The 26641-nt window shown below is 40.6% G+C and overlaps 1 protein-coding gene across 3 annotated transcripts in view; it reads left to right on the forward strand.

Moving 5' to 3' along the window:
• Window positions 1–5540: 5540 nt before the first annotated feature.
• The window catches only part of LOC308501145 (mitochondria-eating protein-like), a 40486-nt gene continuing 19385 nt past the window's right edge, over window positions 5541–26641 (forward strand). For all 3 annotated transcript variants that reach the window (XR_013993835.1, XM_081056953.1, XM_081056952.1), the window contains exons 1-4: window positions 5541–5871; window positions 18749–18854; window positions 18967–19082; window positions 20452–20564. Coding sequence is in view for 2 of the 3 variants with exons in the window: in XM_081056953.1 (XP_080913079.1) it covers window positions 5785–5871; window positions 18749–18854; window positions 18967–19082; window positions 20452–20564 (422 nt within the window). In the remaining variant the exon portion in view is untranslated. The remainder of the gene's footprint in view (window positions 5872–18748; window positions 18855–18966; window positions 19083–20451; window positions 20565–26641) is intronic.

Below are 26641 nucleotides of genomic sequence, written 5' to 3' on the forward strand. Positions count from 1 at the left end.
GACCTTAAGAAGAATAAAGGAGAAAACAAACAAATGAAGATAAAAAATATGAATAACAAAATGGCAATAGCTATGTACCTATTAATAATCTCTTTAAATGTAAATGGATTAAATGCTCCAATCAAAGGACATACGGTAGAAGAAGGGATAAGAAAACAAGATCCATGCATATGCTGTCTACAAGAGACTCACCTCAGGTCAAAACACACATACACACACACACACACACACACTGAAAGTAAAAAGATGGAAAAAGATTTCCTTGCAACTAGAAACAAGAAAAAAGTTGGGGTAGCAATACTTATATTTGACAAAATAGACTTTAAAATGACCATAATAAGAGGAAAAAAAGGATATTACATAATAATAAAGGGATCATCCAACAAGAAGACATCACCCTAGTAAACATTTATGCACCTAACAAAGGAGCACCTAAATATATAAAGCAGATAGTGACTGACGTAAAAATAGAGATCAACAGTAACACAATTGTAGTAGGGGACTTTAACACCCCACTGACACCAATAGACAAATTTTCCAGACAGAAAATCAACATGGAAACAGCAGCCTTAAATGACACACTACACCAGATGGATTTAATTGATATTTTAAGAGCATTTCACACTAGAGCAGTATAATATATATTCTTTTCAAGTGCACATGGAATGTCTTCCAAGATAGACCACATGTTATGCCACAAAACAAGTCTCAATAAGTTTAAGAAGATTGAAATCGTATCAAGCATCTTTCTGATCGCCATGCTATGAACCTAGAAATCAATTAAAAGAAAAAAAAGACAAACACATGGAGTCTAAACATGCTACTAAATAATGAATGGGTCAACAATGAGATCAAAGAAGAAATCAAAAGATACCTTGAGACAAATGAAAATGAAAACACAATGACACAGGGAAAGCAGTCCTAAAAGGGAAATTCATAGCAATGCAGACCTACCTAAAGAAGCAAGAAAAATCTCATCAACAGTCTATCTTTACACATAAGGGAACTGGAATAAAAAACCCAAAACAAAACAAAATAAATGGCGTACAAAGCCCAAAGTGAGCACAAGAAAGGAAATAATAAAGATCAGAGTAGAAATAAACGAGAAACTAAAAATAATACAAAATATCAATGAAACTAAGAGCTGCTTTTTTGAAAAGGTAAACAAAACTGACAAACCTTGACTAGACTCATCAAGAAGAAAAGAGACAGGACTCACATAAATAAAATCAGAAATGAAAGAGGAGAAGTGACAACCCACACCATAGAAATACAAAAAAAATTTAAGAAAATACTATGAGCAACTATACACCAACAAATTGGACAATCTGGAAGAAATGCATAAATTCCTAGAAGCATAAATCTTTCAAGGCTGAGTCAAGGAGAAACAGAAAATCTGAACAGAATGATTACTGCTAACTAAATTGAATCAATAATCAACAAGCTCCCAACAAACAAAAGGTCCTGGACCAGGTGGCTTCACAGGTGAATTTTACCAAACATTCAAAAAAGAATTAATATCTATTCTCAAGCTAGTCCAAAAAATTCAAGAGGAGGGAAAGCTCCCAAGCTCATTTTACAAGGTCAACATTACCCTGATTCCAAACCAGAAAAAGACATTACAAAAAAAAACCCACAACAACTATAGGCTGATATCCCTGATGAACATAGATGCAAAAATCGTCCACAAAATCTTAGCAAACCAAATTCAGCAATACATTAAAAAGATCAGACACCACGATCAAGTGGGATTCATTCCTGGTATACAAGGTTGGTTCAACATCCACAAATCAATTAATGTGATGCACCACATAAACAAAATGAAAAATAAAAATCATATGGTCATATCAATAGATGCAGAAAAAGCATTTTACAAAATCCAGCATCAATTTATGATAAAAACTCTCAGCAAAGTGGGAAGAGAGGGAACATATATCAACATAATAAAGGACAAATATGACAAACATACAGCTAATATCATAATGGGGAAAAGCTAAAAGCATTCTCCTTAAGATCAGGAAAAAGATAAGGATGCCCACTTTCACCACTTTTATTCAACATAGTACTGGAAGTTCTAGCCACAACAATCAGACAAAAAAAAAAAAAAAAGAATAAAAAAAGGAAAAAAAAGAAAGAAAAGAAAGAAAAGGCATCCAATTGGGAAAGGCAGAAGTAAAATTGTCATTATTTGTAGGTGACATGATATATAGAGAACCCCAAAGATTCCACTGAAAAACTATTAGAACTGATAAATAAACTTAATAAAGTAGCAAGATAACGTTCAGAAATTGGTTACATTTTTATATACCAATAATGAACTATCAGAAAGAGAATTAAGAAAACAATCCTATTTACAATTGCATCAAAAAAATACTTAGGAATAAATTTAACCAAGGAAGTAAAAGACCTGTAATAAAAAAATTATAAGACACTGAAGGGAGAAATTAAAGAAGATACAAATAAATGGAAACATACTATGCTCATGGATAAGAAGAATTAATATAGTTAAAATGTCCATACTACCCAAAGCAATCTATGTAATCCCTAACAAAATACCAATGGCATTTTTCACACCTTGAACAAATCATCCTAAAATTTATATGGAACAATAAAAGACCCCTAATAGCGACGGCAATCTTGAGAAAGAACAAAGCTAGAAGTATCACGCTACCTGACATCAAATTATACTACAAGGCTCTAATTATCAAAACAGCCATAGTGTTGTCATAAAAACAGACCCATAGATCAATGGAACAGAATAGAGAGTCCGGAAATAAATCCATGCCCTATATGGTCATTTAATTTATAACAAAGAAAGCAAAAAGTTACATTGGGATAAAGACAGTCTAATAAGTGGTGCTGGGAAAACGAAACAAATAAATGCAAAAAAAAAAATGAAACTGGATAACCTTCTTATGCCTTATACAAGAATAAACAAAATGGATTAAAGATTTAAATATAAGATCTGAAACCATAAAACTCCTAGAAGAAAATATAGGAAGTAAACTCTCAGACATTATCCTTAGCAATATTTTTACTGATATATCTCCTCGGGCAAGGGAAACAAACAAACAAAGCAAATGGGACTACATCAAACTAAAAAAATTTTCACAGCAAAGGAAACCATCAACAAAACAAAAAGACACCCTACTGAATGGGAGAAGATACTTGCCAATGATACATCTGATAGGGGGTTAATATCCAAAATTTATAGAAAACTCATACAACTCAACACCAAAAAAACAACCCAATTAAAAAATGGGCAGAGGACCTTAATAGACATTTCTCCAAAGAGGACATACAGATGGCTAATAGACATATGAAAACATGCTCAAGTCACTAATCATCAGAAAAAAGCAAATAAAAACCACAATATATATCACCTCACTCCTGTCAGAATGGCTATCGTCAGTAAATTAACAAACAAGTGTTGGTAAGGATGTGGAGAAAAGGGAACCTTGCACATTATTGATGGGATTGCAAATTGATACAGCTAATAAGGAAAACAGAATGGAGTTTCCTCAAAAAATTAAAAGTAGAATTACCTTATGACCCAGCAATTCCACTCCTGAGTATTTATCCAAAGAAATCGAAAACACTAATTCAAAAAAATATATGCACCCCTATGTTTACTGTAGTGCTGTTCACAATAGCCAAGATACGGAAACAACCGAAATGCCCATCAATAGATGATTGGATAAAGAAATTGTGGTACATTTATACAATGGAGTATTTTATTACTCTGCCATGAAAAAATGAAATCTTACCATTTGCAACAACATGAATGGATCTAGAAGTTACTGTGCTAAGTGAAGTAAGTCAGACTGAGAAAGAGAAATACCATATGATCTCACGTACATGTGGAATCTAAAGACCAGAATAAACAATTAAACAAAACAAAAATAGATTCATATTTCAAAACAAATAGACTAGCAAATTGATGTTTGCTAGATGGGAGAGGGGTTGGAGGATGGGTCAGAAAGGTGAAAGGATTAGGAAGTACAGATTGGTAGTCACAAAATAGTCACAGGGATGTGAAATACAGTGTGGGGAATATAACCAATAATGTTGTACAGACTATGTAGGGTGTCAGATGGGTACTGGACTTACGGGGGGGGGGTCACTTCATGATTATATAAATGCCTAACCACTACGCTGTACACCTGAAACTAATATAAAATAATATTAAATGTCAAGTATAATTAAATATATATATTTATATATAGTCACGAGATGTAAAGTACAGCATAGGGAATATAGTCAATGGTACTGTAATAGCTGTGTATGGTGGCAGATGGGTAGTAGACTTGGTGGGGTTATCACTTTGTGAGGGGTGTAAATGTCTAATCATGTTGTTTTGTATATCTGAAACTAACAAAAGAAAATCCCATTCCCTTCCTCTTTATTTTTCTTTTTAAAGGCAAAAAGTGTCTAATGAATATTTAGTGGGTTTCTTTTTTTACTTTAGTAATTATCCTACTATGATAGAATAACGTGTTATGTACTCTAATAGTCATTTTTGTGATGTACAGAAAATAGTAGGAAAACAGGTTCCAAAAATATGTCTCTCATTTTTATTAGGGGACAGTAAAACCACTGTAATTAAGAGAATTAAAAACAAGAGGTGGTTAAATTCTGAATTTTATGGTACTTGGACATATGCAATGTTCATATATTTTCAGTTACCTAAAGAAAAGAAACTGAATTAAACTAGTTCGTGGGCTGAGGCCCTGCTCCACTCCTACTGTTTTAACAAATAGATAAGGGTTACTTACAATCGGTACATCATTTGATGGAATATAAAATTAGGGCTTCTAAAGTGCTTAACGATGGTTAAAAGGGTTTCATTTCAAACTATCATTGTGGTTTAGTACATCCTTTTGAAATAGTGTCAAACCAGGTTGGAACTTTTACAAAGTCTCAATTAGAGAATTCAGAATTACATGAAACTTTAAAGTGCTCAGTGACTCTAAAAATGTACTACCAAATCTTGTCCAATCTTGAGGTATCAATTTTAATTTGTGAATATCCTGGAGCTAAAATCTATTGACTTGGGCACCCACCCAGTAGGCCAAGGAACAAAGGAAATGATAGAAGCAGAAAGAATTGAAATTTTAGTTGAAGCAAGTTTCATATAGGTAAGCCCTAGGGGTTACGAATGGATTAAAGGCCTGAGAAGTGAAAGAATGAAGAAGTCCCCGCCCGCCCTTATTCCACACTGCGGGCCTGTCTCCCGCAGCCGCCCTCCCTAGTCTTGGTTTCCTCCAGCCCCTGGCCCAGCACCGAGTCTCCGGGGTAGGAGGCGCCCTCGCCTGGGCCCGCAGCTGCAGCTTTAGGAGCAGCAACACTGCGCCCCCTGGCGGGTGCCCAGGAACCCTGAGGCTTCTGGGCTCCAGGTGAGTGGAGGGCGCAGTGGGGCTGGGCGGTGACCCGGGCGTTGCTACGACGCCGGCGGCGCGCGTCCCTGGCAGCCGCCCCCCACGTCAAGGTTTGTTTAATAATCGCCCGGGTATTTATGGCCAGGCTCTGGGCAGCCGCCCGGAGTCAGGAGCCTGCGGGCAGCAGAGGAGGCGCGGCAGCGCTGGCTCAGGGCACCTCCCCCCCGGCTCCCCAAACCCTGCCAGGTCTGACCCGCGGGGGAGGATGGAAATATCCGCCGCGCTCTGAGCCCCCCAGGAAGATAACACCCTTCCCGCCAGATCACCCCGAGGTCCTGCGTCGGCCACCGACTCGTCCCCTTCGCGTCTCCATCTCCCAGAGCCGGGCCGAGCGGAACAGCGAGCGATGGCGGACAACCTGAGGAAACTAGTCTCCAGCGAATCCTTGCGATCGATGCAGGACAAGCTGGAGCTCTGGCTGAGGGACTACAACGTGAGTCGGGGTGGACGGCCCCCGGGTCGTCCTCCCTCTAGTCCCTGTACAGCCCTCGGAGGAGGTTTCTTAGGGCTGGCACCCAGGTGGCTGCTGTGCAAAGCCGCGGCGGTTGTGAGGCCGAGCAGGGACCCGGCCTCAGGCTGCGATCGCGGGGACCAAGGACAGGCACGTGTCTGCCGGCGCCCTTCGCTCGCCACCGCCAGGCGGCGCTGGGGGGGCGCGGCCGGCCGAGCGCGGGTTCGGAGAGGAGCAGTGGAGAGCGCAGCCGCTGTAGTGGTAACCAAGGACGCCGGTGGCCCTAGCAACGGGGAAGCCCTGCTGTCTGACCCGGGTCTGGTCAAGCCTGCCACGCGCCCTCCATTCTCTCCGCCAGCAATCCACCCCCCGACCCCCAACTCGAATTATAACCCTCCTCCTTCTTCTCCATAAACCTCCTACTCTTGGGGATACGCAGCGGCTGTATCAGGACCGATTTTACAGTACACCCAGGAATTATTACCCAGAGCAGAGTGAGTGAAACGGACACTTGCCAACGTTGCGGTTTCACTAGTAAGATGGCACAGTTAAAAGACCAAGGCAGATTTCAGAAGGCCTGTTGCCAGGGCATTTGTAAGAAGCCAGCCTCTTCAAGTCTTCTTAATCCCCTCTCCGGCTCCCATTATTTCTCCCCACCTCCAGAAGGCAGAATTCCAGTACAGAATTTGCTTTACATTCGGTCACTCTGTCTTAAATAGGAGAATCCTCTCTTACCGTGTTTCCCCCAAAGTAAGACCTAGCTGGACAATCAGCTCTAATGTGCCTTTTGGAGCAAAAATTAATATAAGACCCGGTTTTATTTTACTATAAGACCGGATATAATATAATTAATATAATATAATATAGTATAATATATAACATGTGATTATAATATAAAATATAATATAACATCATACCTGGTCTTACATTAATTTTTGCTCCAAAAGACGCATTACAGCTGATGGTCCGGCTAAATCTTATTTTCAGGGAAACACGGTACTTGCTACCTAGTCTTCAAAGGTTGAGAATAACAAATCTTTTTTTTTTTTTTAATTAATTTTATTGGGGTGACAATTGTTAGTAAATTTACATAGATTTCAGGTGTACAATTCTGTATTACATCGTCTATAAATCCCATTGTGTGTTCACCACCCAGAGTCAGTTCTCCTTCCATCACCATATATTTGATCCCCTTTACCCTCATCACCCACCCCCCACACCCTTACCCTCTGGTAACCACTAAATTATTGTCTGTGTCTATGAGTTTTTGTTTCTCATTTGTTTGTCTTGTTCTTTTTGGTTTATATACCACATATCAGTGAAATCATAGGGTTCTCTGCTTTTTCTGTCTGACTTATTTCACTTAGCATTATTCTCTCGAGATCCATCCATGTTGTCACAAATGCTCCTATATCATCTTTCCTTAACGCCGAATAGTATTCCATTGTGTATATGTACCACAACTTCTTTATCCATTCATCTATCGAAGGACATTTTGATTGTTTCCATGTCTTGGCCACCGTAAACAAAGCTGCAATGAACATTGGCGTACACGTGTCTCTATAGAGAAATGCTTTTATATTTTTGGGGTAGATACCCAAGAGAGCGATTGCTGGGTCATATGGTAATTCTAGAGAATAACAAATCTTGATACATGTATTTACCCCTCTTAAAACGACCTCTTATAAAATAATTTTGTTATTTCCCTGTGGCCTAAATAAACTCTGAATATTAAAAAGTATATTTAGTTTGTCAAAGATAACATTTAACACAAATGACACTAGCATTTGGCTGGACCAAATTAAATGATTATTTTAGAAACTACCTGTAACTACTGAGAAATGCCCAAGTTTATTGTACTTTCCCTTCTCATTAACAGTGGTCCATCACATTCCTCTGTTCTCAATGAAACCATTTCAACCTAGCTCTGCCCCCTACCCACCCACATACGCATAGTAAACACTGCACTCTCAGAGACCAGTGCCTTTCCAAATTACGTGCCCATCATTTTCTTCAACTCTCTGGCATCTCTGTCGCATTTGACTGTTGACATCCCCATTCTTCTAAGACTGTATTTGTTATCTGTTCTCTTAATTCACTCCCTCTTGTGACTGTTCTTCAAGGGCCAGACTTTAGAAATCTTATCTTCTACCTTCATTCCTGCTTCAGCTTTTATAAGCATGCTGATGAATCTCATATCTATATTCAGGGCCTGTTCTCATCTGAGCTGTCACTTCCCCAATTAACCATTGGACATTTTCAACTGTGCTGTAATCTCAAAGTCAAAACCGACATTAGCCTCTCCTATGCCCCAAACACCAACCTCTTTCCTAATTTGTCTTATGGATACTCCATAAGACAGGATATGGATACGCCATATCCTTTTGACCAGCATAATCTGCTGGTACCAGCTTCTAAATTTACACAGAACCTGAGCACTTTTCATCATCTCCACTGCTACCACCCTTGTCCACTTTCAATCATCTTTCATCTGGATTATATACAAATAACTAGAAGTGATTCTGCTAAATTTCAAGTCTGGTCAAGTTACTCCTCTGGCAAAACCCTCCAGAATTCTATCTCACTCGGAATAAGAGCCACAGTTTCTAAGATGGCTACCACGCTCCTATGAAATGGGTTCCTTTAAACCCTGTGACTTCATCTTACTCTCTTCCTTGCTCAATCCACCCCAGCAATTCTTGACCTTCTTGTTCTTTCTAGAGCAAAGCTGTCCAATAAAAATTTCTATGATGACGGATATGTTCTGTATCTGTGCTGTCCAATATAGTAGCTATTGAAACAAATCACAAGAACAACAGCAAACATTGCCAACTCATTTTTTTTTTAGTTATTGAAGAGATGCTGCATAATTACATTACGTGGCCTTTGAAACTTGGATTGTTCCACTGGATGTTCAGGGACAGCTTCGCGTGAACACCTAACTTTTCCTCTTTTGTGGTTATTGAGAATGTTGATGAAAGAGCCATAGAGAATCCCTTCTTGTTCAACCAAGAATTGAACCAATTGTTAAGAGCTTAATAATTCATTCAACAAATGGTTACTGAGCTTCTGCTATGCGTAAAGATTTGGGTGAGACACTATATGCATTTGCAGTGCACATTTATTAATTTATTCATTCAACAAATATTTTTTCAGAGCTTACAATGTACCTGTCTGTGCTAGGTGCTGGGAATAGAAATGTCAAGTGCTTCAGAATGATGAACTTCCAGTGGAAGAGGACAAAGGATAGAGGAAATAGCATGTGCAGAAAGCAGAGAGGTGTGAAAAGGTTGGGATATTTGAGGAGTCTGTGAATAAATAGTTTAAGGCAGAGAGTGGAAGTGAGATGAGGCTGAGGAGGTAGGGCGGGGAGAGGACAGAGGGTGGAGGAGTTTGGACTTGATCTGAGGGTGGTGGGGAGAAACTAAAACCATTGTGTATGGAGCGTGTTTGACTTTTGAAAAGTTTGCTCTAGCTGTTGCATGACGTGGACTCTGGAAACTAGGGAGAAAGACAGGGCTGGAAGATACTTTAGGCAACACATGATATGAATCAGCCTCTTGTAAACTACGCTGGCACATTTAGTAAACAAGGGCAAAGACTCTTAGAATGGTACTTTAGGTTCTTGTAAGAGGATGCTATCCCCAGGACCCCCAATTTATCATGCTCTATCTACTCTGTAAAAGGGTCACATTAATGGCCTATGCAGAACGGGATTCTGATTACCTAATTAGTCCAGAGAGATGTTAAGATGAGAAATCAGTTTCCTGACAATGTTGGCAGCACCTGGAAAAGGTCACCTCGGGGCTGAAACTCTTCCCTCTGAGATCCTTTGTTTCCACTCAGAGTCCTGTGGTCTAGGGAGCTAACTTTGGTCAGATGCTCTGAGATTTATTACTTTTAAAATGTACTCTATGTAATTACAGTAACAAATGGTAAGAATCTACTATACCCTTGGTAACTCCATCCCTAAAATAGGATAGGATTATATTTCTTAAAGTAAAATAATAGACCCTAGGACATTACAATCTAAAAACTTGTGATTATCTGATTTATGAGTGGGGATGGTAAAGCAGGCTGGTGACGCTTCCTCTTAAATTCCTCTCCTCTTGTGTTATGGATATCTGCACTAACAAGTGAAAACAGCACATTAGATATCAGCCCATAAAAAGGGGCTTCTAAAAAGGTGCCTCCTCTGTTTTAGAACAATTTCTGTGGTTAAACTAGAGGTTGCGTCTGCCAAAATATGCCAGATTTTTAGTACAAAAAGTCGTTGTAGTTGCTATGGTGTCTTCAGACTCTCTTCCTGACCCTTCCCCCTTAGTCAACATACTTCTACACTCTTGAGATTCACTCTAGGTAGTAAATTTATAGAGAACGTTTTTCTTCCTTCAGGACCTTTATCTCTTTACGAGACAAACTACAGTGCAGTAATGAATAAGTCCCCAAATCTTGTGTCCCAATATAGCAGATTTATTTCTCATCCATGCTAAGTCTGATGGCAGCCCTCTCCATCACTGGTTCGATTTTGGGGGTCCTCCATCTGGTGGAGCAGCCATCTCCTAGGATCTCGAAGTTCTGCAGGGAAAGAGAGAAAATGAAGAAGTTGCATTACTCTTTTTTTATACACATCACTTCCACTCATCATCCCTTGGTCAGAATTAATTATCTGGCCCCAATCTATTTATAAGAGAGCCTGAGAAATGGAAAGCACATGAAATATGTGATTGGTGCTACTGTTTCTGCCACAGTTACTAATGATGACTTCATAGCCACGAAAGAAATTAAGTGATTAGGACAGCTTATTTTATTTTTAGCAAAGGGGCTATCAACTTTTAATTTGATTTTTCTTGTTTTCATCTTGGACAAACTTGATGGAAAGATCATCATGGTTTAATATTTAAGGAGAATAAATAACGAAAGAAATCCAATAGGAATATTAGCAGTCAAGACGATAAAATCCAGTCCAGAAACGTAAATAAAAGCTTTTGCTAAATTGTTGGGGTTTATATTAACCTACGTTTTCTTGTATCTAAAATTCAGTACTTTGGTTTTAAAACTTTGTGGTGGAGATAGAATTGTGGCAAAGCCAGCCATAATGTAGATACAGGGTTGATTTGGGGAACAGGGCTGCTTGAAAGACTGCATGCATATGGGACTTCCACTTTCTTAGGGGAGCAATTGTAGCCTGTTATAACTAGCATATAAAGAGCCCTTGAATGCTTGCAAAGCATTCTTAATGCATTATTGCCTTTAAACTTTATAATAATAGCAGGTTTTATTTGCTACATTTTATTGATGAGAAAACAAAATCTTAGGAAGGCAGCTTACCAGCCCAAGGTCACTCCACTAGAAAAAGTGGAACTTAGATTTGTAACTAGGTCTTTTGCTTGCCAAGTCCATTCTCTTATCTCCTACAGAGGAAGGAAAGGTATAAGGAAATTCCTCTTACACTCAGTGTCCATTTCCTGTCACTGCACCCCACCCCCAGCATATGTACCCTGGCAATGGGAAAAAGAGAAGGTAGATATTAGAGGTTTTGTTTTCCTTGTGTGCATTTCCATGACCAAGGAGCTGCAAAATACTGCCCCTCAGACTAGTGACACATACTACTGATTATTTCTACTCCTTGCTCATCCACAAATTCTCTAATTGGCAAGTTTGGATTGATTTTCTCATTGTATGTAAAATGAATTCTTTTTTTTAAACGTACTGCATAGGAGGGTGATTTTTTTTCTTTTTTCTTTGTTTTTTTAAATTAAAGTTTATTGGAGTGACAATTGTTAGTAAAGTTACATAGGTTTCAGGTGTACAATTCTGTAATACATCACCTATATATCACATTGTGTGTTCACCACCGACTCAGTTCTCCTTCCATCACCATATATTTGATCCCCCTTACCCTCATCTCCCACCCCCCATTCCCCCTTACCCTCTGGTAACCACTAAACTATTGTCTGTGTCTCTGAGCTTTTGTTTCTTCATTTGTTTGTCTTGTTCCTTTGTCGTTTTCAGTTTTATATCCCACATATCAGTGAAATCATACAGTTCTCTACTTTTTCTGTCTGCCTTATTTCACTTAGCATAATAATCTCAAGATCCATCCATGTTGTCACAAATGAAAAATGAAAAAGTCAGGCAAACCATTTAATGTTGTAACAGCATTCATATTTTAAAGGAATATTGTGATGAATCCTTTTGTACTATTTAATTCTTACCTAATACATATGAAGCATATTTTGTGTGTGTGAGACTGAAGTTTTTTAAAACAGAAATAAATGGATTTTATACTGAAATTGATGGATTTAAATAGCTTCTCAAACTAAAGTTGGCAAGTTGATTACAAATATTTGGTGACAAATGTTATTATTTTAGTGCTGGAAAGTTTTCTCTCTCTTTTTCATATTGTGGAGTTAATTCAAGGTTAGGACTAGGATAGCAGGTAGGAGAGAAACATGGGAAGAAAGACATAGAAGATAATCAGCCTCTCGTGGGGGGAGATGTTAAGTGGGTCAATCAAATCTATTGATTTCCAGGCACAAAAGTGACTGGAATAGAGAGTCGCTGGAGGGATGTAAGGCTGGGCAAGTCACTTGGAGACATTTTATGAAGGACCTTGGCTCAACGTTTAGGCTCACTGGGTCAGGAGCTTTTGCTTGGGCAAGAGAGTGGTGACACTGAAGGGATGGGAACAATGTTTCTGTCCTGTTACTCTTCCCCACACTGTGACTATGACACTTCTTGAAAGAGGAATCTGTTCTGTGTTCATTGCCTTAGCTTCTTCAACTCCCATATGTTCCTCATCATGGAACAATCTGGAAGTATATCGAATACCCCTCCCCCCCATCATTCTGGTAGAACAGGTCTCCTAACAGTCACCAGAGGCCCCCTGGTGGTCAGTCAAGTCCAATCTCCTTTTTCCTAGTCCCTATCTCCTAGTCCCTATCTCCTAATCCCTATCTCCTTGATTTCTCTGCAGCAATTGGCACATCTTTTCAAGTTTTATGGCTTTAGCTGCTTCCCAGATGCTGGTGAGTCCCAAATCTATCTGCAGCATGGGCCATTCTCCATCGCTCCTGACGTGAGTGCCCACCTGCCTTCCAGACAGCTCCACGTGGAAGCTCCAACTCCTCTAACCAGCACGAACCACACAGGACTAGTTATCCTCTCTCCAGTCTTGTTGGCTCTTTGCTTGTGGCCTCGGGTTGGGCAATAGCATCGCAATTGCCCCTGTGGCCCAAGTCAGAAACCTGGGCGCTTCCCTCCCCATTCTGCCTCACAAATGGGTTCATCAAGCCGTGAGGACTCTACCTGTGAAATATCTGTCTAACACCTCCCACCTTTCCCCTCTAGCTACTGTTGCTCTTATTCAAGCTCACATCATTTATTAAATGTGCAGGAAAACCAACTTCTAGGGCATGTTTAAGGCAGATCTCAAGCGAACTTTGTTGCAAAAATACGTGTTGCAGCCAAGGAGGAGACTCAGGTATAGTAGCTTCTTGCTGTCCAGGGAATTCTGTCCCTAGCAGGACTCACAGTATCTTTACAGCCATCGTGGTTACAAAAGGAGGCTAATAGCCCATCTCTGTTGCACAGGGGTTGGTAGCTTTAAAAGAACAAGTTCCGTATGTGCTAATAATGTTGGTAGTTATATTCCTGAATATTCTACTCCTTTCTGTTACCTCTTGCTTTCCCATGTGCTCAAAGCTGTAGACTAAGTCTGAAGGTTATTTGTTTAAGTTCCACATCTAGAACATGGCATATTTCTATTGATTTCCCTGCCTTGCTCCTTGCCCACCTCCAATTCAACTTTGATATTGCGGTTTGAGGGGTCATTTTTTTTGGCTCCTCACTTCTCAGACCAGTGATTTTCAACACAGAGCAAAGCACTATCCCCGAGGCAGTGCTTTTAAAACTTACCCACAGAAATCAATGCATTTCACTCCGCAACATAACACACATACACCCTTATGCATATGTAATTGAAGCAAAGTTTTTACGAATCTTTAGTAATTGTGATATACTCTGTTATCTCTTAATTTTTCTTGGTGGGGGGCTGGTTGAGCCCTACTAAATTGATCTCACTTCCCACTAATGCCGTGGTTCTCAATCTTGGTTGCGCATAAAAATCATCTAGAAAGCTTTAAAAAATTTTCCAGTTCTTTCCACGCTCAAAGAACTAGAATTTCTTGGAGTAGGAGCCCACCAAGCTCCTCAGGTGAAGGCTTTCCTGAATCTTCCTGGTTTTTTACCATGTCCTCCTTTGAGCCTCACCACTGAAATCTGGTCCTACCTTTATGATAGTAAATAGTACCTGGTTTTGCATTTATTGACATGTTTGTCTTAGACTATAAATTCCTTGAGGGCAAGAGACTGACTCCTTCATCATTGTGTTGCTCGCCTGCAGCGCCCAGTAGCCCCCTCCAGAGGGATTTGTTGAGAGCATAAATGCACGAGTGAAGCAGAGAGTAAACCATCTATCTTCTTCTTTGCCTTCCTGGTTCTTCTTCATCTTTCTTCCTGGCTGTCCTCTTATTTCTTACCGCTCTTGTTTTGGTTTTCATTCATTGCCCCTTCCTCCTCAGCCCACTTCTGAATTAGCAAAATTGCCCTCTGCCCGGCCCTCAGCCCTCTCCCCACTCTGTACTCTCCCTAATGATCTCATCTACACATACAGCTTCCACTCTGTCCATCTGCTGAAGGCTTCCAAAGCCACATCCCCCACTCCATCTCTCTTCTGAGAGCTAGACTGATTTTCCAGCTGTTTTTGGTAAAACATCATGGTTGAGAACTCGGCTTTAGTGTCAGAGGCCACAGGAATGGGATTAGGTTCCAGCTCAAACACTGTCTCTTCCAAATAACTTAAGACCTTTGTTTTGCTCGTTTGTGATGTGGGGATGATGAATGGCATCCAGTTTGCAGGGTCCTTTTGAGGATTAAAGAAAAGTGTATTTAAAGCCCTTAGCACAGTGCCTGGCTGGCACAGAGTAGGTGCTCAATAACTGTTAGGCATCATGACTGGAAATCTCCATCGGAAGGTCCTCCAGACACTGACTGTCCCCAAACAGCATCATCCTGCTCACACCTCGTATCTGGTTCCGAACTTCCCAGCTTCATCCTCAAGTAATGCCTCAGTGGGACCTTGGCTGACGCAGCTGTGATTTGGGGCCTGTATAGGACTTTAGGGGACATTTGACGTCTCCGCAGCCCTCAGCATCTCAGCCAGACGCACTCTCTATCCAAACTCTATCTGGTCTCCTTCTGCCAGACTGATTTTCCTAAAATGCAAAGCAAATCTGACCATGTCATACCTATCCTCATCTACTTGCCCCATTAAATCTTTTAATGATGGCATAAAGCCCAGAGACCCTCGTGTGGCAAATTAAATTTTTCATTATTTGGTCTCTGGACCCTGTGTTCCGATTTCCCCTATAATGTACCTTGCTGCTTCTTGCCGTGGTACCTGCTGTTCCTCTGCTTGTGATGCCCTAACCTCTTACCCCTCACCCTTTACTGGAATGCGCTTTGTCCCTTCCGCAGCTCACCACCCACCTAGAGCACTTAATAAACTCTAAGGTAGTATTCAACCCCTGTGAATTTCCCATTCTCCATTCCACTTCCCCAGCTAGTGCGCTCAATGACAGCAGGCAACTTATTTTTTATTCTTAATTTCTCTAATGTGGCTTTGTGTCCTGAGCTGCCAGCCCCAGGCCTTACATATAATAGGAATTCAATGGTTTGTGAATGAATGAACTTTGAAAGTCTGTGCTTTGGAATGAGGAGGCAGTGTAATTAGTTCATCTCTTCATTTTATTTATCATGTGCGAGTACACGTTTGGTAGAGTAACGTGACCCTATTGAAACCTGAGTATCTGGTGTGATGCTTTGTGTTAGAAGTTGCAGCATGTTGTGACATGTCTTGGGAACAGGAACTGTCTGACAGTATATTCTCTTCTGTTATTTAAGTTGTGTATGCAACCATTTGACAAACATTCCTTTAGGCGCCTACTTTGTACCAGATACCGGGCAAGGCCTAGGGGCATATAGTAACACCACAGTAATACTGCTAATTATTATGTCCCTCCTCTGCTCTGCACCTAAGTTAGCTCGTGAGATCAACCACTTCCTAAATATGGATAAACAGAGGCAATTTCATATTTGAAATTTCTTTTCTAAGGGAATGCAGCTAATTAGTAGAGAAGCAGATTTGAACCAAGGTCTGCTTTATTCCGAAGCTCATTGTTCCTTTCACTACCACATGCCACCTCAAAGGGACCAAATATTGGACATCTCCTGTCTCTGAGGTGCTGATACGCATTATTTTGTGCCTGCCCTGTTCACTCTTGCTTTCCCAGCCCTGTATTCTAGCTTCTCTATGAATGTAAACTCAATAATATGTATTGGATGGATGAATAAACATGAGACAGTTCACTCACTTTGGATTTGTTACATACCTAAGCGCCAGGATCACACAGAACTTGTGGCACGTGGCAGAACTGAGACACTCATTCAGGTTTGCTGGGCTCCCATGCCCATTCTCTGTCCATGTAGCACATGGCACGGTCTAGCCAGGGGGCAAAAGGCTGCAACAGGGGAGCTGAAGGTCAGTGTGGTAAGTGCAGGAGTTAAAGAGCGAGGGCAGGGGCTGCTGGTTCACGAGGAAGGAATGGAGGGCGCTGTTCAGGCTGTGGGTTCCCAGTGTTCTGATCATGTCGATATTATACTGTTAAGTCACTCATTCATTTGTCCATAAAACATTGTTGGGCCCTTCCATTTGCTGTGGATACTAGTGGCAATTGATACAAACATGAAAAACACAGTCAATTGCAAAAAACCTCATAGTCTTCTTAGGAGAAGCAGAGAGGGTAAGACAGAGAAACAAATGGCTACAACAGAAATAAGCGCTACAACAGAGCTGGTCACCAGGTACTACTTACCAGGCACGGAAAGTAAACCTGCAGTTGCCTCCTAGGTTATGATAAGTCATTCCATCCAAACCCCTTCCAGGATTTGTCCTGCCAACCTCTCTGACCTTCTGGGCTTCGGCCACATGCACCCACTTTTGATTCACAAGGTGGCCAAACCCCTTCCTGCCATAGCGCTTTGCCCCTGCTCCCACAGCCCAGCACGCTCTTTCTCCAGTCTCTGCATCCAGGGCTTAGCTCTGTGTTAAACGTGGGAAACAACTTACATGAAGAGGAGGCCTTCCCAGGCTGTCCTCCCCACTCATTCTTTGTTGTATCAGCTAGTCCTCCCTCTACTCCCAGCACTAATCACCATCTAAAAGTCAGTATAGTTTAGTGGGTAAGCGCATGGGCTCTACACTAGGCAGCTTGGGTTCTAATCGCAGTTCTGATGTTTTACTAGCTGAGTAACCTTGGGCTAGTTATTTCACCTTTCTGCGTCTCAGTTTTCTCATCTGAAGATGGGGATGGTAACAACGGCACTCGTAGCTCCTAGCATACTATTGTGGGGATTAACTGAGTATATATGGAAAGCATTAATAGCGCCCGGCACTTAGGAGGTGCCTAACAAATCCAAAACGACTGAATTGTCTCATGTTTATTCATCCATCCAATCATGTTATTGAGTTTGCATACATAGACAGGCTAGAATGCAGGGCTGGGAATACAAGTGTGAGCAGGGCCCCAGCCTCCGTCCACAGGGAGCTCACTGCCTGTTTGAACCATTTCCCTTGATGACACAGATGCGCATTTTGTAAACTTATAAACTCTTGCATGAAGATCATCTAAGCTTTTCCTCCTCATTCTCGTTTCTATCCTCCTTGTACCCCGCTTCCTATCTCAAGGCTTGTAGTGTCCAGGAGGCACCCACGGCTAGTGCCTTATTATGGCTTGAGATGACACATCAGTCTATGCATTTTTATACCCATATTATTTATTTGTTGCTTGTAGTTGTGTTCTTTCCTTTAGTGTTAGAATCAATTAGAAGTTTAGCTAATTAGAAAATGTTAAACATTCACCCGGAGACTACAAAAGCATGATAATAGCTAAAAGCCCTACCTCTTGGCTTCTTCATGTTCTGCTCTTATTGCTTAGATGGTTCCACAGCCACTCGAGTCACCCCTTTCCCCAAGTCTGCCTAATTTCTTCTCACCTCTCGGAAGTCTTCCCCGACTTTCCACGACAATGGCTCGTGAGTAGGCCTCGTTCTCGCCCCACAGTAAGACTTGCATTCCACAGCAGGTAACTGTCCATGCTCCGGTCTCCCGCACTAGTCTGCATGTACCATGTGGCCTGGCCCATCGTTTTTGTCGTCTTCACCATTGTATCCTCCACCCAGCAGTACCTTCTTACTGTTAACAAGTGGTGTTTTTTATGCACACGTTGAACTTAGGTAGAGGACAAGAACGAACAAAGCGCGTATATTAGGAAGCAATGACGTGTATTGTGTTACAAAGGGTCTATTCACTTTATAAAAGGACTTTTTGTAGAATTCCACTGAGTAGGAGTCAGGCTTATTGCTATTAAAATGACCCCCAAATCTCAATGGTTTAACATCCACAAAAAGCTTTCTCTACTAGGTAACAGTCATTAGAATGTTCAATGAACAGCTTTCCAAATCTTGTGGCTCCACCATCCCTTATGCCCTTGGGGTCCTCTGCTGGGTCCTCTGCATTTGGCTGGCTGATGAGGAAAGAGAGAGAAAGAAAAGAATCACTCAGGAGGTTTTCTTCTGATCACACCTGGAAGTGGCACACATCACTTCTCATCCCATGGACCGCAACTCAGTTACATGGCTGCACAAACTGCTAGGGAAGCTGAGGAAAACCTTCTAGCTGTGTGCCCAGGAGGAAAGGGAAATACGTCTACTGATGTCTACCGCTTTGGCTTTGCAGACAAACTCGTGTGATCAAAATTTAAGTCTTTGCCTAGAACTCATCGAACAAGTTGCCAAAGTGCAGGGACAACTCTTTGGAGTCCTCACTGCAACAGCTCAAGAAGGTGAGAATGGCCAGAACTTGCCCATGCGGTTCTCCCTCTTTTCTTTCTTTTCTTTGTGCTCTCTGAGTTGGTGTGGTTGGATTTCTCTGCCCTGATTTATGGATTCTTTTAGGAGGACGTTATGATGGTGTAGAGGTAATCAAATCACGCCTTTTGCCTTGGCTGGAGGCCACCTTTACTGCTGCTTCCCTGGGAAAACCTGTTAGCGGCAAGGCCCCCTTTCCACAGGTAAGGATGCTAAAGGATTCCCCTGGACTTTCAGCAGCCTCTGGGAACTCAAACATATGGAAGATATGGTTTTGGCCTAGTGAGGGGCTCAACTCTACTTAGGGAATTGGGACGTAGGTATGAAAGGTGAGTTTCTGTTTACAGTCATATGGGGCACAGCGGACTGAGTTTTCCCTTAAGACAGGCCTGCGTTCAAATCTCAGCTTTGCCTACTCACTAGTGGTGTGACTTCAGGCAAATCAATGAGCCTCTGCTTCCTCCGCTATGACAAGGGCCTGGTGATGACCTACACCTGGCACATTGCTTGGCTCACATTAGACATTAGATAGTAACTTTTAAATGACAAATCAGTCACCCAAATAGTTAGGGTACCACGGGTGCTCAGAAGGGAAAGAGATCATTAGATGGGGGAAAGCTCAGTATTCTGAAAGTGTGAAATAAAACTAACTGGAGACTTCCGAGATAAGAAGAACACTCAGTTCTGGTAGACTGACAAAGGGAATCATAATGTGCAGCTGTTATTGGTGGTTCCCATGGGGTAGTGTCAGTGTTTTTTAACAGTTGAAGGCCAGACTGGAAAGAGAACATATAGCTTGCTTAAGGCATTGGCATTATTATGGCTGGGTAAGCAAAACATTAGTAACCCGGATTTTAAACATTTATATGCATTTACATAAGTTCTTTCTCAACTCAAAAGCTGTTGAGCGGACTGTTGTAAGCAACAGGGCCTTAGAGGCAGTGGCTGAAGGATTCCTATCTGGAGATCTCTGGGCAGAATTCTGCTTCCTCTTCTGTGGTCCTGGGCAGGTTGCCTAAACTTTTACGTCATCGTGTCCTCATTTGCTGAACGGAGACAATGCTTTTGCTGGTTTAATAGGGTCATTGTGAGAATCAGAGTGCTAAGTTCTCTATAGACAGCCGTTGTCTTTAAGCAGTTTTTTCCCCCTGCGGATTTTCACATGCTTCTTAGATTCTTTACCCCCTATGCATGTTATTCTGGGTATAGAGATATAGGATGATATTTCAATATCTTTTTTTTTAAATTGAGGTATAACTTAGCTACAGTGAAATCCATAGGTTGGTGAATTTTGACACATGCACGTATCCATGTAACCTGCACCCCTATTAAGATCTAAACCGATTCCATCAGCATGCCTGTGCCATTTCCCAGCCACCTCCTTCCATCCCCAAGACAACCACTCTTCTGATTTTATCAGTCCAGATTAATTTTGCCTGCACTAGAACTGCACATAAATGGAACCATACATTAGGGGCTTGATTACTTTTGCTCAGCCTACTGTTTTTGCAATCTGTCTATCTATGTTGTTTTATATATTCAGACTAATTCTTGATGTGTGTATCATTGCAGGCCATGTTTGAGAAGGAGAAACAGAAAGAGTCTGGTGTTCGGGATTGGAATATAAAACAATTAGACTCTGAGCTGAACTCAACTCGTAATCAACTCAACCAGGTTCAAGACGAGTAAGAGGAATGCAAGTTATCTTTTTTTCAAAAAGAATTGTTTGTTCTTCATTTCATTTTTAAGTTTGAAAGGAGAATAATGGCTCATGTAAAATGTAGACATTTGCTAATAAGTAGTGTGTGTGTGTGTGTGTGTGTGTGTGTGTGTGTGTGTTGGGAGTCAGTGTCTTTGAATCTGGGGACAGGATTTCTATATTATGTCATGATCCCCAAGACCCTGCTCCCCTTGGCTCCATTCGCGGAGCTCCTTCTCCATAAGCTCATTAACAGCCATATTTATAAATGGAGGAATATTGTTACATGAAAATCTATTCAAGACACAGAAGGAAAGGGTTAAGGAGGGTGTAAGATCAGGTAAAGAGAAAAATTAAGAGAAAGAGCAAAAGCAAGATGAAGCAGGCTGCATTTATCTGTCAGTTGTACCCATTTACAGGATGGGACAGAGGGATCAGACTCTTTAAAGAATGAACAATTCGAGACATTGGAATAATGATTAGATACAAAAATGTGTTTTTAAAAAGTGAAGCAATGCCAGGCAGCAACAGATATCAGATGCATGCTATGTGCAAAGCCAGGGTAACAAGTTTAAGGAATCACTGCCAAGAAAATCCCAAACTTTGGCTTGTATTTGAGGAAGATAGACGTGTGTGTATGAAACTGCATTCAACAGACCTAACACACATACGTCAATAAGGTGTTACCCCTACCACAGCATCGCTCCACTGCTGACATACATGGGACAGTGAAGAACGCTTTCTTAACTAGTTAAGGCTTGTGACAGAATAGGGTGTGGCGTTCTGCCTTGTTCCCTGTTGAGATTTCCTTCTAAGGAAACCATCTCGAACGATTTAGTTCTGCCTGATTAGAAAATACAAATTTCTTTCTCAAAATGCGTACAGCAAAGTGTCAAAATGAAAATCACTCTGTGAATCTCATCCCTGTTAATATTCTGGTATATTTTACTCCAGACATTTTTCTTGCACGCACACACAGAGTTATCTCCACACACTCCCATTCATTATTTTCATTGGAACTATCATCAATGAGCAGTTTTATAGCTGCAGCAAAGTTTACAAATGTAATGTACAAAGAGCATAATTCCTCTAAATTTCTGCAACTTATTTCAACTAATGTCAGCTGGTTTGGAGTGGGGTGAGGAAGATCCTTAAATCTGCCACTTCTTTTCTGGTTTATTGTAGTTTCTTTTATGTAACTATTCAGTTAATTCCAAGCTCAAACTTCTGTTAGGGGCTGTGTTTCCCCTGTCAAGGGGTGTCATTCCCTCCTCCTTCCTTAGACTGGCATCTAGGGGTCGAGGCGGGGCTTGCATGCTCTCCTCGCGCTGGAGGAGAGGGCCTTTTGGTCTTGTACTGCCCGCTGGGTTCTTGCTGGCCTCAGTTACACCTGGGCACTGGTGTCTTGTGCTGAAGCGTGGTGAGATATGTTTTGTCTGGTTAGGTCTCCGTGGACATTTGCTGGCCACTGCTGCTGATGACCAGGTCCCTCCATTTGCCTCTAGTTGTGAGGCAGGGCTTCGAGTCTTTGCTGGCTCTTGACGTCTATCAGCACCAATAGGAGCCAGGAATCCCTACCTCCCTCTCTGTCACTATGGCTCTGTAGTTACCTATGAGGGGCACTGTGGACAAAGAAACTATGACTGCATGCATTTGTTAAAACTTGTTATTTGGAAATTATTGCAAATACAGAAACTTTGCAAGAATGGTCTTAAGAACATCCACATACCCTTTCTCATACTTTGGCCCTATTTGCTTTATCATTTGTGTGTGTGTTCTCTTTATCTATATATTAATACACATATCCCCCGTCCTCACCGTCCATGTGAAAGTTGCACACAGGTAGGTGCTTGTTGCTTTTCCCCAGATTTCCTAAATTTGTTTTGTTTTGAATCCACCTATGGCTCATATTCTGTTTTTATATAAGGCATCTCTTACTCTGCCTACTTGTCCCTAAAGCCAGGATGCTGCCTGCTGTGGAATAATTGGTCCACCCAAGGAGGGTCCCATGTTTGGTTGTGACTCAGTTCCAAAGGTGTGAATTCCAATACAGTGCTGGATGGGGACAGGTCTGCCCAGGTTTGATGAGCTCTAAATGAGGGAAGACCACTAGATTTTATGCCTGGATTCTGGTTAGGTATCTCTCTTTTCCTCGTTTCCTATATCCAATCTATTAGAACGTCCAGTTGAATCTGCCCCCTAAATATCTCCCACATTTGTCCCTTTCTTTCTATTCTACTGCCATTGCCCTGATACCTCTTGCCTCAACCCATTACTTTTCAACTCACTTTCCTGTTTCCATTCTTGCTCTACTAAAACCCATTTTCCACATAGTAATTATAGATATGTTTTTATTGTGTCAAGTCACTCCCCTGCTGAAAAGCTGCTAGTTGCCTCCTAGGAAACAATTCTAAACTCCTACCCAGGGCTCTCACAACAATGCATGAACTGGCCTGACCTCTTGCTCCACCCTCGTCTCCTGCCAGGTTCCCCTTGCCTACTCCACTGTCTATTGCTTCTCTTGGAGGCCTTTGCCTGTGCTCTTTCAGGAAAATGGAAGTTTTCTGCTGGCTCTTTGCATTGTTGGCTTTTTATTATCCTTCAGATCTCAGCTTAAATGTGGCTTTCTCAAAGTCTATCTGTGACCACTATACGTCGAAAGGTCTTTCCTCTTTCCCCTTTTAATTCTCCTTCACAATGATTTGAGAATAGCACTGACCCCAATTTGTAACTTTGAAAAATTTGTTTGCATATTTATGACCTACTGGGCTGGAAGCTCCAAAGGGATACTGTCTTGTGTTGCTATTTTGACACCAACCTATCTCCAGTACCCAGCATCATGCCTGGCACATAGTAAATGCTCAAGAATTTGCTCAATGAATGAATAAATCTGTAAGAAATTTAAATAAATATTAACCTGCTTAAAACAATTCTTGGCACATGAAGTACCTCCCTTTCTTCTCTCTGTATGTCATCCAAGGGCACCACATTAGCATGTATGTTTGCTTGCATGGATATGTGCTGACACGTAAATACCATGTCTTGAGAGGAAAAAAAAATTACTTTATTCTTGTTTATACTTTCCTTCCTTTCTTAGTCTAGTTTCTTCTTTTAATTTTCTACAGTTTTCTCTTGATAAGAATGTTCATTTTCCCATATAAACCTTTTAAAACCTGTCACATATTCATATCGAATTGGATCACAGCAATTTCCTTCCAATCTCCTGGAGGCCTATTGTGAAGTTATTGCTACTATGGCTTTGTTTTAGACTTTAGACATTTTGTTCATTCATTTTCATGATTTTAAAAAATATCTACTATGTGACAGGTACTATTTTAGGTGCTGAGGGTAAAGAGATGAATAAAATAAAATCTTTGCCTTCAAGTAGTTCACAGTGTGTTTGTAACGAGATTATAAATGTGAACTGAGAGTTGGAGGAGCTCAGGAGAAGGGGAGACAAACTTGGCCTGAGAGAGTCGAGGATGGTATGTGGAGTGGCATTGGCAGGATGAGGAAGACTGGTGTGAGTTTAGAAGACAGTTGCACCCTCTTCGTCTCAGGACCACTGTGATGAAAGAGCCTGGACGTTCTAAGGAAGTAGAGTGAGTAAGTCAAGAAACCTTTGCCAGCCCGTGGCCTCTCACTGCACTCGGACAACGTAATTGAGAACCATTGATTGGTCTTCATCCAGTGTCATCCATCACACTCCCTTTTCCTTTTAAATTTAGATGGACTTAAAGAAATAGTATGATTTATTATGATTTGCCTACAATGGAGTGAGTCCTTCACACTAATGGTGACTGAGCTACATGGAAAAGTTGGGAAACTCGTGCTAAATAAGTGATGGAAGTCAGAGGCAGGAAGACACGAAATACTTGGTAGTCAGGTGTAATTGTGGAAGGCTTTCTCTAGAGGTGGGCAAATAATTTTTTTTACATTTAGGAAGTCTGGGAAAATTAAGTCCATGGCAACTCTACTGTGCAAAATAATGAGAATAGGCGTTAGTATATTGTAGAAAAACAAAGATTTTTATAGAGCGAGGCAATCTGGGAATTTGGTGTAATTAGAGCAGATGAACTAGGATGGTGAGAAGAAGGAATTGAACAAGTTTCTTTGTCTTTTACATTTTAATATTAATAATTATTACATAGTCTTTTAGGGCTAGTAGCTTTGTAATCTCTTTGTGTTTGATGTTGAGAAAGGATGCTAGCATGTTTTTGCATACAAGTAGTGCCCCATACTATTTGCAATATTATCTGATTGAATGCAGATGTCTTATAATTTGATCTTGTTTATGTTGAATTTATATCATAAGCGAAAAATTCCTGAGAGAACCTATGCCTTGATTTAGAAAGTCTGCCAATTCTGGAAAATCTGTCTTTAGTTACTGATTTCTTTTACAGTCTGGCTGAAACTAAAAATACTCTTGAAGAAACCAAGAACAGATTGGCCATATCCCTTTTGGCTGCAGAGGAGGAAATAAATCAGCTAAGAAATCAGTAAGAAAAAGAAATGACAGGATTACTGCAGCCTGCTGATTAATCTTTGAATTTAGTTTTTGGTGTTCCATTACAATATGAAAGAATCTCATTCAATATGTTCACATTGAAAAAGGAAAGGCAGCAATATTTTTTAGATTTTCATATATTTTTCTTACTACAAAAATAATTATCTACTAGAGAAAAGTTTCAAAGTACAATATAGTATGAAGGAAACTAAAATCTCTCTCATAATTCCAAAGCCAGTGACCATTACCATTTGACATTTCTTCCAATTCATACATTAAAAATAGTGTTAAGACTACAAAATAAGTATAAGTTTACAATTTTGGATCCCGTTTTTTCTCTTAACATTGTTTTTTTATCTGTTAGACAAAAATGCTGCAGAATTAGTTTTGAATAGATGTATCATGTTCCATCATTTGGATATTTCCCTAATATTGACTATTTATTTTGATACCAATTTTCAACACTGGAAATAGCATTGTGGTAATTTCTGTGGCAAGTCTTAGTTTAAATTTCAGATTATTCTCCAAAGATACATTTCTAGAAGGGGAAATGGACACTGATCCTTTAAGATTATACCTTCCTTGATCTTAATTTTGATTTTTTCCCCACAAAAAGAACAAGTAGAAATTGAATTAAAATACATATATGTAAATACATATATGAATACCGTTCTGTTGTCTTTACACATGTTCCAATTGTTCTGATTTCTTCAGGAATACCAGTAAATATTAACTTGGAGCTAATGTTTTCCACTTCTATCTCCCCTCTCATCATTTTAATCTCTTATTCCTATTTTATACCTTCTCAAATACATTGATCATACTACTCAGTGATTTCCAGTAACCCTGATTCTGTTATTTACTATTTGTAGCACAGCTTTTAATTCTGCTATTGCATTTTTTAGCTTCTTATATCCTTCTCAGTCTTACCCCTTACCTTTTTCATCTTACACCGTTGTCTTTTCATCACAGCATGTCGTCTTATGGCTCTTGTTTCTGTTTTATGGTGGTCATGCCTCTTTGTATCTTTATAAAGGTGTGAATTTTATTTCCAAAGCTTTGTTTGTTTCTGTAACACATTATTTTCATAGGTCCATACTTCCACCTAGTTCTGAGGATGTTATTCAATTTCCATTGTAGTTTTCTCCATATTCCATTTGTTTAGAGAATGGAAGTTCTGGCGAGGATAGCAGATTATGTTTTTGCCCAGCTCAGGAATAGGTTTTGGAGGTCAAATGTTTCCAGAGTTTTGTGCAGTTAAGATCAGTCCAATATAGAACAGTATGACTATAGGCTCCTTCTGCTTTTGCTAGAGATCTGCTTGCCTCTCTTCTCTTCAAGAGCTTTTTCCCATGCAAACTGCAGACATGCAGTGGCCCCCTGACCCTGGCAAGTCTATCTACTTCCTAGGTATTTCTAATCGCTAATTCCTATGTATTTCCATCAGTTTCCCCAATGCAATAATAGCATACGAAGTAGAGTAGCCTCTGTTGTTAAGTATGCCGATTGTTGCTTATTACCTTTTCCTACGTCCCTCCCTCCCTCTCTTTTCTTTT

This window comes from Rhinolophus hipposideros, assembly GCF_964194185.1.
Source record: "Rhinolophus hipposideros genome assembly, chromosome: 1".
In the NCBI taxonomy this organism is placed as follows: domain Eukaryota; kingdom Metazoa; phylum Chordata; class Mammalia; order Chiroptera; family Rhinolophidae; genus Rhinolophus; species Rhinolophus hipposideros.